The following is a 12,997-nucleotide window of genomic DNA, read 5'->3' on the forward strand; positions in this document are numbered from 1 at the left end:
CTCACTGTCAGTAACTACAACTGTACACATCCAATAACACTGATGTTCACTCATCTACTGCAGTATTGTAGCTCTAATGTTCATCAGTCTAATAATGACTCTATGTGTGAATACAGATAATATTACACTGTGTAAAAGTGTTTACTACTCTCTGATGATTACAGAGAGGAAATGAAACTTAGTAACAATGACAGGCAGGAGACGTGGTGTACAAAATACAACCAGGAGATATTTTACTTTACAACCATATGACAACAAAGATACACTGTAAAATGACAACCACATGACACAAATTACAATACAGATGGGACAAATATATACACAATCAACAACAAGAAACAAGAGCAAGGATTGTTGATGCTGGAAACTTTACATCTACATCGAATATTTTGTTCTTAATGTGTCTGAATAATTCAACTTTATTTGTTGGTTCTGTTAGTTGCAGCTCTGTCGATGATGTCAAATGGAGAAACATGTGGATGAAGCTCTCCTCTTGACTCCACCTCCCAGTAACATGGTCCAGTCAGAGTCTCTCTACACACAAGCTGCTGCTGATTCAACATCTGGATCATCAGGACTCAGCTCATCTTCTCTCAGCTCACATACCGTCCTGTTTAGAACAATGGCAAACATCTGAAGGGAGAAGAAGAAAGAAGAGAGGAGATGATTTGGTGTTTCCAGAGACTCTTTTCATCAGGTGTCAGTCAGTGATGCAGCACATCCAGTATAAAGAGCAGCAGGGACTTCAGTCCTGTTCAGAGCAGCTGTGGAGCTCAGCCAGCTTCCTTTCAGCTTCATGTTAACGTGTTGGAGCTGGAAGCTCACAGACCTGCACAGACTTTTAGCATCAAGCCTGTTTCCTCTGCACATTTCTCTCAAGTCCACAGAGGAAATAAACTGCTGAGAGTCATCAATGCTTCATTACTGCACAAACACTTTAGTGATGGATTTTCAGCTGTTCCATTTCAATAAAGAGTCTGAGTGTGTTGATGAACATCTCATGTGTTTCTGAAGCATCAGCTGACTAAGAAACATTGAAGATGTCTGGTGAAACTAATGACAGAGATACAGATGTGATGACTGGACCTCAGCAGAGGTTCTGCTCTGTAGAAAGACCACATGGTTACTAAATGTAATGATGGTTCTGTGATTTACAGGCTTCAGTCAGACTGATCTCAGAGCTGTGACAAAGATGAAACTGATCAGTTGTTTAGTTTTGAGGTGAGAGAACAAAGAGTCTGAGATCAGATCTGATGAATGAGGACCACTGTCTCTATTCATCTTTGTAAGGCTGTCAGCTGGAATCCACAATTTATTTCCTGAAAACATCACACAACAAGCTTCAGGATGATCTGATTGTCTGACTGTTGTCTCTGTCTTTCTGTCCAGTCTGTCTCCATTCTCCTCTGACAGCATCTCTGAAGAAAACAGCAGCAGGTTTCCAGGAAACACTTTAGATTCTGTGTCTAGTACAAAACTACTGAAAGAAGAATGAACTGACTCCAACTTTCACTCACCTCAGAGTCTCCAGTCTACAGTCTGGACTGTCCACGAGATCAAGCAACTGCTTCACATCTGATTCCTGCAGATTGTTGACACTCAGGTCCAGCTCTCTCAGATGAGAGGGGTTGGACTTCACAGCTGAGACCAGATTTAATCACAGCTGATATCTGACAACCTGCAACCAACCAATCTGAATAAAGAATAAAATATGTTGATAAAATCATTGATAATCAATCAGATGTGTTCAGGTTTTAATGTTCAGATCAACATTACTACGTCCTAATCAATGAGCTGTTCTCTAAAACGAGTAGAGTGACTTTGTCCTTGTGTTATTGTGGATCATCATCATGTCAGCCTTCTACACTTTCAACTATCACTCATCTTTGAGATGACAGAATAAATTTAGGACAAGAAAAGATAAAATATTAACAGGAGTGAATTTATAACTTCATGGGTGGAAATTTGTATGGACATGAATTAAGTCCAGATTCACTAAAGTAACAGACACTGACCTCAGAATCTCCAGTCTACAGTCTGGACTCTCCAGAAAACCACACAGATGTTTCACTCCTGAATCCTGAAGTTTGTTTCCACTCAAGTCCAGATGTTTCAGATGGGAGGGGTTGGACATCAGAGCTGAGACCAGAGAATCACAGCTGATCTCTGACAAACTGCAGGAACTCAATCTGAATAAAGAATAAGGGTTTTTAATAAAATCATTGATAATCAATCAAACGTGTTCAGGTTTTAATGTTCAGATCAACATTACTTTTTCCTAATCAATGAGCTGTTCTCTAAAATGAGTAGAGTGACTTTGTCCTTGTGTTATTGTGGATCATCATCATGTCAGCCTTCTACACACATCATACAAACATCAACACAACACTCAGACAACTATTCATGTCAACACACATCAATAACATGCTGCTGACCTCAGTCAAGTCTCTCATTACAGGATCAATATCAAATCACACATGTTGAAAACAAACTGTTCATTAGTTCATTGGTTCCATGACCTTCTTCTTCCTGTATTTGGTATCTCAGTAGGTTGGTGTCGTTAAAATGTTAAAGGAGAATTTTTCATATTTTCAAGTCTGTCTTCAAACAACAGTCACATGTCAGATGAACATTACAGAGTTCTTAGAATTCCTACTGTCCACACTGACTGTAAAGTGGTCTCTTCCTAACACAACTACACTGGAAGAAATGACTTGATGAGTTTCTCCACAGACAGTATGAGCAGAAAGAATGATTCCTGACTCCAATAACTCTTTAAATGTACATGTGAACACTAGACTGGTCCTGATTTGAGATCAGACCAACCACCGATGACTGAGGAGACACCTGCTGATATTAATAACATGATGCTCCTTCATTTAAACCAACTGTTGCTGGTCAATTTTCTATCTGTCGATCCTGACAAGAGAACTGTTTAATGTGATAAAAACATCCAGTGAACTGACCTCAGAGTCTCCAGTCTACAGTTTGGACTCTTCAGTCCATCACACAGCTGCTTCACTCCTGAATCCTGCAGGTTGTTGAGACTCAGGTCCAACTCTGTCAGATGGGAGGGGTTGGACTTCAGAGCTGAGGCCACAACTTCATAGTGTTTCTCTGAGAGTCCACAGCGAGTAAGTCTGTCATGCCACATAAATATAAAACATGTCAAGAAACAGAAACACAATAAAAACACAGTAATCAGTTCAGGGCACGTCACATGGGCATTTCAGTCAACACGCTTGCACCCACACTATGACGTAACACGCAGTGTTCAACTCTTAAAATCCGAGGTCACTGCAGGTTTTTCCTCAGAGTGAAGTCATCCAAGTAAGTATATTTAAAATTATTTTATCAAAGTCAGTTTATTTGTAGGCAATGTGTGCGATTCATCTAATGGCTCTCTGTCTCAGATAGTCCGCCATCACAACCTGGGATGAATATTTCATGTTTATTTCGTTGGAATGTAGTGCCAGCTAGCTCGTGCTGGTGGCACTAGTGCCAAGTATTTAAGTAGGGTGATTAATTTTGAGATCTGAAAATGTGTCTGCGGAATTTCAAAACTACTAACTATGTCGTCCTACAATTTAATTAATTTTTATTGCTTCCGAAGTTGTCCTCGTCCTAAGAATGGTACTAGGTCCCATCTAGACAAATCAGATTTAAGTTTAGAAATGAAGAGGTTATAGTTCTCTGATATAATCATGTTTAGATCTTTCGGAAAATTCACACCTAGATACCTAATTGTCTTTAAACTCCAATGGACTCGAAGGTCTTCTTTAATTGACTGACTAGGGCAATAATTAAATCCTCAAAAATCCGGGGTTTATGGGTATTAAGTTTATATCCTGAAAATCATCCATATTCTCGCAGAGCCGTTCTTGATGTGAAGTGGATGGATTTCCCAGATATATCAAGATGTCATCTGCAATCAGGACAATTTTATGTTCTCCATTAGTCAAACTGATACCCTTTATCTTCTTGTTCTGTCTTATCCACTGGCTCAGAGACTCTATAAAGATCACAATAAGAGAGGAGAGATAGGGCAACCTTTACTAAAGTAAAAAAAATTGATAATCCTCCATTAATCTGTATAATTCGTATGATGTGAGGATTTTGTAATCCTGATTCAGATCACTGATTGGATGGAAGTTAAAACAATAAGTTGTATCTTTCCTGTCTTTTGGTATCAGAGCTATGATTGCCTCCTTCCAGGATGGAGAGATCTGGCCTATTTCCAGGAGCCAATTGAATGTTCTTGGTTATAAAGGACATACACAGTTGTTAAACCCATCAGGACCCGGAGTTTTATTTGGTTTGAGTCTTGAGATTGCCTTACGCAGTTGTTCCATGTCACCTTGGCTTGGCTTCTATTTTGTTCTTCTGTAGCTGAAGCAAGCAGAGATTCAAGTGATTTCTTTCCCACCTGGTCCTTCTCATCTCATTTCATCTTCCATACTGCTTAATCCTCACTAGGGTCAGCGCTAACCACCGAGCCGCTGTGCCGCCAATCTGGTCCTTCTGAGAATATGAATTCCTATAATACTTCTCAAAACAAGTAAGAATATCCTGAAGGTCATGCTTCACTTGTTTCGGGTTTTGCATTTTGTGTGCAGCTCTCTCTTGTTGTTTTCTTAAGTTATATATAAGATTTTTAGCTGCCTTGCTATCAGCTTCATAACACGTCTGTTTCACAAAGGTCAGTTTCTTCTGAATTTCCATCTCATAAAATTCCTTTATCTGATTTTTAATCACTAATTTTTGGAGTCTTATCATTTCCTTTTTATGTTGTCTTTCTAATTTTTCTAGCTTGCATTTGTAGAGCCAATTTTGCAATCATTTTTCCTCTTAAAAACTAATTTCCTGTTTTATTACTTCCTTCATGTTCATATTTATGTATGTATGTGTACACACACACACACACACACACACAATAATAATAAATCCTTGAGTAAGATTTGTGTGGTGAGGAATTAAAAGTATAGTCTCTGGATGTTGGATTGGAACTCTCCACACATCGCAGATACCTATCTCTCTTAGCACCTTTCGCCTTTTTCCTCATGTGAGATTCTGCGACTGAGGTGGTCTTGACACATCCCATTTTGGCTCCAGCCTCATATTGAAGTCACCTCCACAAACAACCATTTCCCAGGCTTTTGTAATCATCAAATCAAAAATGTGTCCACAGAAGCCACGCGTTGCACAAGGAGCTGCATAAACATTCATGAGAGTGATTTCTGATCCTTCCAGGTTACCCACAATCATATTATACCTCCACTCCTTGTCTATAATTTCTGTCAACTTTTCAAAAATGACCCTTGTTGATATCAGCGTTGCCTCCCCTCTTCTATGTCCTATCTGATAGGATGCAGAAAAATCTTGATTAAAGCCATGCCTCTTAAGCTTAGCATGTTTGGAATTGGTTAAACAAGTTTCTTGGAGCCTTTACCTACATCTCCCTGGCATCAGGGTGGCTATCTGTGTTGCCTTAGGCTGACTCTTATTCATCCGAGTGGGTTGTTTTGATCCGTGAATCTGTTTTCTGCTTCTCCTGGGCATATTGAAAACGTCTCTTCAACTTTTGGTGGTACTACTCAAAAAAATCATACATAAAACTATATTGTTTCTCTTACTGACAATAGAGCTCTGTACAAAGTCATCATGATTAAATTGATAAAAAATTTACAACAGATTAAAACCGGATGAAAGTCTAATTAAATGTATTACTCAATGGACAGCTCTAATATGTTGTATATACAAACAAAGGAAGGTAAGGAGAAGAAAATCAGGGTTATCACATTGTTTGAAACAGCTGGGGAAATCTGTAACAAAATACAACCAATATGTAATATTTGCAGTAAACAAGTTAAGCACTATTTGATAGGGTGATGAGTTTATATTGTCAACATTAAAAGAACAAAATTAATATCAACAGTTTGATAATGATAATCACATCTGGACTCACTGAGCCTTTCTGCAGTTCCTCACAGCTGGAATCAGTCTCCGGCGTCCCTCCTTCAAAGTGTTGTACTTCTTCAGGTTCAACTCATCCAGAACCTCCTCTGACATCTGCAGCATGTAGGCCAGAGCTGAGCAGTGGGTCACAGAGAGTTTCTTCTCTGATCTGTTCTTTGACTTCAGGAACTCTTGGATCTCCTGATGAACTGAGAGGTCGTTCATCTCCATCAGACAGTGGAAGATGTTGATGCTTCTGTCAGGGGAAATGTTGGACATGTTCATCTTCTTCAGGTTGTTGATGGCTCTCTGGATGATTTCTGGACTGATCTCTGTCTGACCCAGCAGACCTCTTAACAGTCTCTGGTTGGACTGCAGAGAGACGCCATGAAGGAAGCAAACCATCAGATCTTCCATCATACTTGACCTCCTTCACTTTGGTCTGAACCACCAGGAAGTGGATGTACATCTCAGTCAGGGTCTTGGGCATCTCTCCTCTCTCTCTGGTTTTCAACACATCCTCCAGAACTGTAGCAGTGATCCAGCAGAAGACTGGGATGTGACACATGATGTGGAGGCTTCGTGATGTCTTGATGTGGGAGATGATGCTGCTGGCCTGCTCCTCATCTCTGAATCTCTTCCTGAAGTACTCCTCCTTCTGAGGGTCAGTGAACCCTCTGATCTCTGTCACCAAGTCAACACACTCAGGAGAGATCTGATTGGCTGCTGCAGGTCGTGTGGTTATCCAGAGGTGAGCAGAGGGAAGTAGTTTCCCCCTGATGAGGTTTGTCAGCAGCACTTCCACTGAGGTGGACTCTGTAACATCAGTCAGGATCTCAGTGTTGTGGAAGTCCAGAGGAAGTCGACACTCATCCAGACCGTCAAAGATGAACACAACCTGGAACTCTTCAAAGCTGCAGATTCCTGCTTGTTTGGTTTCAGTGAAGAAGTGATGAACAAGTTCTACCAAGCTAAACTTTCTCTCTTTCAACACATTCAGCTCTCTGAAAGTCGATGGAAATGTGAAGTGGATGTCCTGGTTGGTTTTGCCTTCAGCCCAGTCCAGAGTGAACTTCTGTGTTAAGACTGTTTTTCCAATGCCAGCCACTCCCTTTGTCATCACTCTTCTGATTGGTCCATGTCTTCCAGGTGAGGCTTTAAAGATGTCTTCTGGTCTGATGGTTGTTTCTGGTCTGACTAGTTTCCTGGATGCTGTTTCAATCTGCCTGATCTCATGTTCATCATTGACCTCTGCAGTCTCTCCCTCTGTGATGTAGAGCTCTGTGTAGATCTCATTCAGAAGAGTTGAGTTTCCTGCTTTAGCAATCCCCTCAAACACACACTGGAACTTCTCCTTCAGACTAGATTTAAGTTCACATTGACAAACTGGAGAAAAATGTTCTGAAGTAACAAACAACAAATAAGATCAGTGAATAGATTTCCAACATTTCCTGATAGAATGAGTGATTATATTGCATCTTGTTCCATCTCTAGAGATATTACTAAATGTTTAATTCATTCATCAGGTTCAATGTTCATAGAAATCCTCTTACTTCTCTGCAGACGATCAGCCAGCTCCTCCTGCTTCATTCTCCTCAGGAAGTTCAGTGTGATCTTCACAAATGCCTCTCTGCTGCTCCTCCTCTGCTCTTCATCCTCACCCTCCAACACTTCCTCATCCTCCCTCTGACTCTCTAAGCATTCTGGGTAATCTGGACTCAGATCCCTCTGAATCTTCTTCAGCTCCTTCTTCACAAAAGTCACAATGTTGTCCTCCAGCAGCTGGAACAGAAAACTCTCTGAATGACAACCAGATTGAAATCATGGAGACAAACATCAGATCCATGTTGGACAGACTGACAGTCCACTGGTCTACAAAGAGCAGCATGGAGATGATGGAAAGTAGTTGTTGTCCATGTACAGACCTTAAACATGGAGTCTAGCTGTGTTTGATGCTGATGAACAGACTGACCACTGTCAACATCTAAACTCTGGTGCTCCACTCTGTGAATGAATCACCAACAATTAGTTCACATCATATCAGTCCACAGAGACCAACATGTAAATGTCCATGAAGTGATATCTGGATATGAACAGTGAATCTGCTGACTCCTTGGTCAAGAACAAAGGTTGATTATTCTTTCTGAAATATAGTCATGGAAGAAATCCATAAACAAGAAAAAGCAGTAAAATGGACTGAGTTTGTGTCCCAGGCTATGCAAAGACAATGGGTGAATAGGGAGAGTGTAGAGAAAAGGAAGTTCAAGTGGGGAAAGCTTTGGAGCATGGTGGCTAGAAGGATTAGATTTATCACAGTCGCTATTTATGATGTGCTACCATATCCCCAGAACATAAACCAAGATTTAGGTGAGCATGCTGCCTTCCCACCTCGTCTCATATTCTGACAGGTTGTAAAGGTGTTTAGGTGCTTGAAAGCAGTTGTAATTGAAGAAAAATGATTAGAAATAAATTCCTGCTAACTGCTAACAAAGAGAAAAGACACGTTTGTACGTGAGGCTCTCCGGAGCCTTGCATGTTTGGCAGGATCCATCCGTCTGGAAATCATTAAATCAGTCAACTACTGCAACATCTCCACTACATCCATAGGGCATCTCGAACCAAATTTTACATGGTCCCTGTTAATGCTATTAACATGTCACCTCGTCGCAACAAACTCCATATGCGCATTTCCTGTCTCCTCCCCATGACCTGCCTCCTCCCTTCAAATTTACTTCTCAGTTTCCTGCATGCTGCTCAACACTTGCTATACCAGATTTTCTACAAACTCCTCCTCCTCCTCACCTAAAAATCTCTTCATGCACTCGCCTCCAGCTGCAGTTGCTGCTGTTAGGGATGCCTCAACCAGTTATTACGTTTAGGGGGAAATCACTTTTTCCACACAGGGCCATGTACAGTAGGCTTTAGGATTTAGTTTTCGCTTAATAATAAACACTGTTGGAGCCTTTATATATTTTGCAGTTATCTTAATTTACATGCAGTTCCGGTGTTTTACTTAGGGGGAACACCAGTCTGGAAGTGTATAGATCTAAGCTACAGGTGTGTGTTTGCACAGAACAGTTTTTTTTGACAGTTTCAACCGGGAGCTCGTCAGAATGGCTGAAGTGTAGGAGATTTGTCTTCCCTATACTTCCTCCTCTCCCTCCACTATCTCCCACTTCCTTCCTTCATTATAGTAATTATCACTATAATTATTAATCGTTTTGTATATGTCTGTTTTGTTATTTCTTTCCTTATTATTATTATTATTATTATTATTATTATTATTATTATTATTACTTTTTTTAAAAAATCATTATTAATGAAAGTATTATTTTACTTAATATACTATGATTTATATATATTTGATATGATTTACTATATTTATACTATGATATAAATAGCGCGGTAATAATAATTATTATTTCTTTATTATTGTATTAATAATTTGTTGTAATTAAACATGTAATTATTAAATGTAACACCATGATAGGTCACACACACACACACACACACACACAGTATTGTTCATATCTGTATAGTCTGTACTGCAGTCTCCAATAATAAAAATAATAAAAAAAGAATGGCTGGGATGTAAAGAATATTGATTTGTGCTGTAAAATTTTCAACATATCTTCTGACTGAAAATAAATGGATTTCAAGAATCTAAATATATGAAATGCACTAGACATTATTCACTGTTTATCCCAGGAGCCGCATCCGAACAAGTTCACAAATTTTGTTTAAGTCACTATAATTAAGGCAAAAAAATGGTTCCTGTTTCTCAACCACTTGTCCTCTAAAACTCTTTCGGAAACTCCTTCTGAACATCACGTTTTCACTTAATAAACTTTAGTCCGATAACTCCAGTGGTTAGCCATGGATTCTACATCTCTCTTGCATGTCCTGTCACTGCCCCTGTTTAGTTACTCTTCTGTCTCATTTAATGGTAATGGTATTTGTAATAAATGTAGTGTAGCTGTAACTTTGGAGGCAATGTTTTCCGAGTTGGAAGCATGGCTCCACACCATGGAAAAACCAGTAGCTAGTCAGTTAGTGTAGGGGTTAGCAAACCAGGACGGCTGGGTGACAGCATCACAGGAAGCATAGTCCTACCCGGCCCACAGAGCACCACCAATCCCTTCACGTTTCAAACCCATTTTCCCCACTCAGCGACACACCTGCTGAGAAGCCAACTCTGGTAATTGGCAACTCTATTTTGCAGAATGTGAAGCTAGAGAAACCAGCAAACATAGTTAAATGCATTCCAGGTGTCTCTAAATCTTACCTGAAACTGCTGGCTATGCCTAATATATGGTACAATTGTTATTCACATCAGTAATGACCAATGGTTACACCAGTCAGGGGTCACTAAAGTTAAAGTGGAAGCATATACGCAAGTTTGCAACAACTATGTTGGACTCGTAGTTTTCTCTAGACCCAATCTGACCAGTGATGATACGTTTAGTTGCATTCCATGCGACTAAACATTCCAACATTCCTAGATAACCAGCGGTTGTCATTCCACCAATTCAACCATTCCAATTGCAGTTTCAGGTAAGATTTAGTGACTGATTTGATAACTGCACTAATCAAGGTGCTGAACATGTTCCCAAACCCCACTACAAGACACAATTAAAAAACAAACCTAAACAATTTCAGTTCAGTCACAACTTACCTTCTGGATTCAAATCTTGTTGGACGATCCATGGATCCATCACTTTTCACAGACACACTGCTGGGTTCAGGTTTGAATTTGAGCTTAGTTTTAGGTTCAGGACAGTCCTGTGTCTGATGGATCCTGACAGACAAAGAGGAGACCAAACAGCAGAATGTTTCAGAACACAGACATTTCTTAATAATTAAATTCTCATCAAGTAAAGATTTGTCATCACTGTGACAGGCTACACAATACTTACAAAAAGCTTCATCTGCGAGACAGATCGCAAAACTAAGTCACAACTTACCTACTAGAGTCAAATGTTATTGGTTGAACCATGCACTGGTCACTCTTCATAGACACACAGCAGAGATCAGGTTTAGGTTTCAGTTTAAGTTTTAGAGAGAAAGTCACTTTTAGTCCACAGCCACAGAAGCTGTGTGTGAGACAGTCGAGTTTTAAGATGTGTGAAATGTGGAAAACTAGAAGCCGGGAAGACATTAAGTTTATTTGCAATATGAATGCTGCAAAAAGTTGCTTTCAACACACACAGAGTTCTTCATCTCACCCCTGATCCTTGCACTTCTTCTCGAACATCTCACGTAACTTTGTCACATTGGTTTTAGAGGGAGGGACTCGCTCCTTCCTGTTCCACTGATCCATTCTGCTGGATTCACATCAACTCACACACACTTTCTACCTTCACCTGCAGAGGAAACACAAATCATTCATTGTCACTCACATTCACACTCAGGGTCAATTAAGAGCCACCAATTAACCTAACGAGCATCTTTGGAGGATGGGAGGAAACCAGAGAAAACCCACGCAGACATAGAATGTAGCGTGACCATCGGGACTAAGTTGGTCACTGAGAGGAGAAAGCAGAGTTCTGTCTGACATGCTAAGTCTAACGTAGAAACACAAAACCATTACTGCAAATACATGGGTGTGTATTAAATACACACCCATACTTTGATAACACATGCTTTTGTCATATCATTCTGATGATGAAATTCCAGGACTGACTACAATGACCACTAAGCAGTCAACAGAAAAATAAGCACCCTCACTCTCTCTGTATCAAGCAAAAAACACAAATTCACAGGCAGGTGATATTCATTAGGCAATCATTCAACACCAGTCACACCCACACACACACACAACTACACCCACACACCTAGACACACCCACTACCCCTGGTTTAAAGTAAGAAACACATCCATGCCTACACAGAACACAGTTTGCAAACTCCACCCCAGAAACGCCTGAGTTGGACTCGAACCCGGACTTTTGCTGCTAACCACCATGGCACTGTGCCACCCACTCGGTTCAATTTAGTTTAATTGGGTAAGAAAGCAAACAGATCAGCTGATCCTCGTATTATTTGATTACAAGCAATCAATGATGAAGCATTGTCATAATAAAAAGGCAACTTATATATAATACACAGTCTCTGTCCTACGATCACGTTTTGTTTTGCAAATACTTCAGATTGTGTCTTATAATACTGGTGAAGATGAAGAAGTTTCTACAGAAAATTTATCGAGGAAAATAAATCATCTCAAATGGATGAAACTGAAATGGAGTAACGCTCCAAGACACACCTGCCTCTGACTCAAAATGGCCAATGGATTTATAGTTGTCTCCTTCGTATTCTTTATATTTTCCACTCCGTTTCAGTTAATGTGAACTGTTTCTGAAGTAGTTCTGGAAATAAGGTGATATTAAAGAGTTAAACATTATAAACTACTGACTTGACCTTCAGACAGAGTTTACACAGAGAAAAAGATCTGTGACACAACGGTGGTGAAAGTGAAAGTAACTTTAGACTTTACTGGGGCCAGACCAGATTAATGAAGATTTAATTTAATTTAATCTGATCATCATACTGTTTGATTCCAGTGAATCATTTATCTAATAATAATGTAGACTGATCTTCAAACAGAGTGACACAAACTTAATAATGAAATAAGAAGTGAACATCTTCTACAAACATTACAGAGCAGAAACAAACATTAAAGTTACTGAAGACAAAGTTAAAGCTTTAAACAAATCAAACTTACAGTTTATTTAACCAGTCCAGACAGATGAAGAAGACTCCACTCCAACCTGAACACCTAATATTCTCACACTGTTGAGATATTTCCTGGAACAAGTCAGGGTTTCATCTGTGACCGAACAGGTCAGACAGTACAAGCGTTGAGTCTTTAATCAAGATAAAAAAGTGAGATTTTTTAAATACCTAACATGTTTCAACTCTAATCTGCATTCTTCTGGCAGATCGAAGTGTCATTTAAAAGGTGCTCTTCTCTACTTGGGTCTGATTCACAACGGTGTGGCGCTGTTAGTTTTCCGCTTCTTTCTACGAAAGTGGACTGAGTCGAC

The 12,997-nt window shown here is 39.7% G+C and overlaps 1 protein-coding gene and 1 long non-coding RNA gene across 3 annotated transcripts in view; both read right to left on the reverse strand.

Moving 5' to 3' along the window:
- Positions 1-209: 209 nt before the first annotated feature.
- Positions 210-12,997, reverse strand: part of LOC125001022 (ribonuclease inhibitor-like) — a 28,608-nt gene continuing 15,820 nt past the window's right edge. Inside the window, exons 5-6 of the mRNA XM_047576933.1 lie at positions 2,967-3,140; positions 210-633 (exon numbers count right to left, since the gene is read on the reverse strand). Of these exons, the coding sequence (XP_047432889.1) occupies positions 615-633; positions 2,967-3,140 (193 nt within the window). The 3' untranslated portion in view covers positions 210-614. The remainder of the gene's footprint in view (positions 634-2,966; positions 3,141-12,997) is intronic.
- LOC125001088 lies at positions 7,702-12,734 on the reverse strand. 2 transcript variants are annotated; one of them, XR_007111500.1, is made up of 5 exons: positions 12,676-12,734; positions 11,181-11,318; positions 10,631-10,963; positions 7,881-7,959; positions 7,702-7,737 (listed from the first exon to the last, which is right to left on the reverse strand). It is a non-coding gene; the product is annotated as an uncharacterized LOC125001088 (long non-coding RNA). The 2 variants fall into 2 exon arrangements; XR_007111499.1 differs by having other exon boundaries at positions 10,631-11,318.

The sequence above is a fragment of the Mugil cephalus genome, chromosome 23 (genome assembly GCF_022458985.1).
Source record: "Mugil cephalus isolate CIBA_MC_2020 chromosome 23, CIBA_Mcephalus_1.1, whole genome shotgun sequence".
Classification (NCBI taxonomy): domain Eukaryota; kingdom Metazoa; phylum Chordata; class Actinopteri; order Mugiliformes; family Mugilidae; genus Mugil; species Mugil cephalus.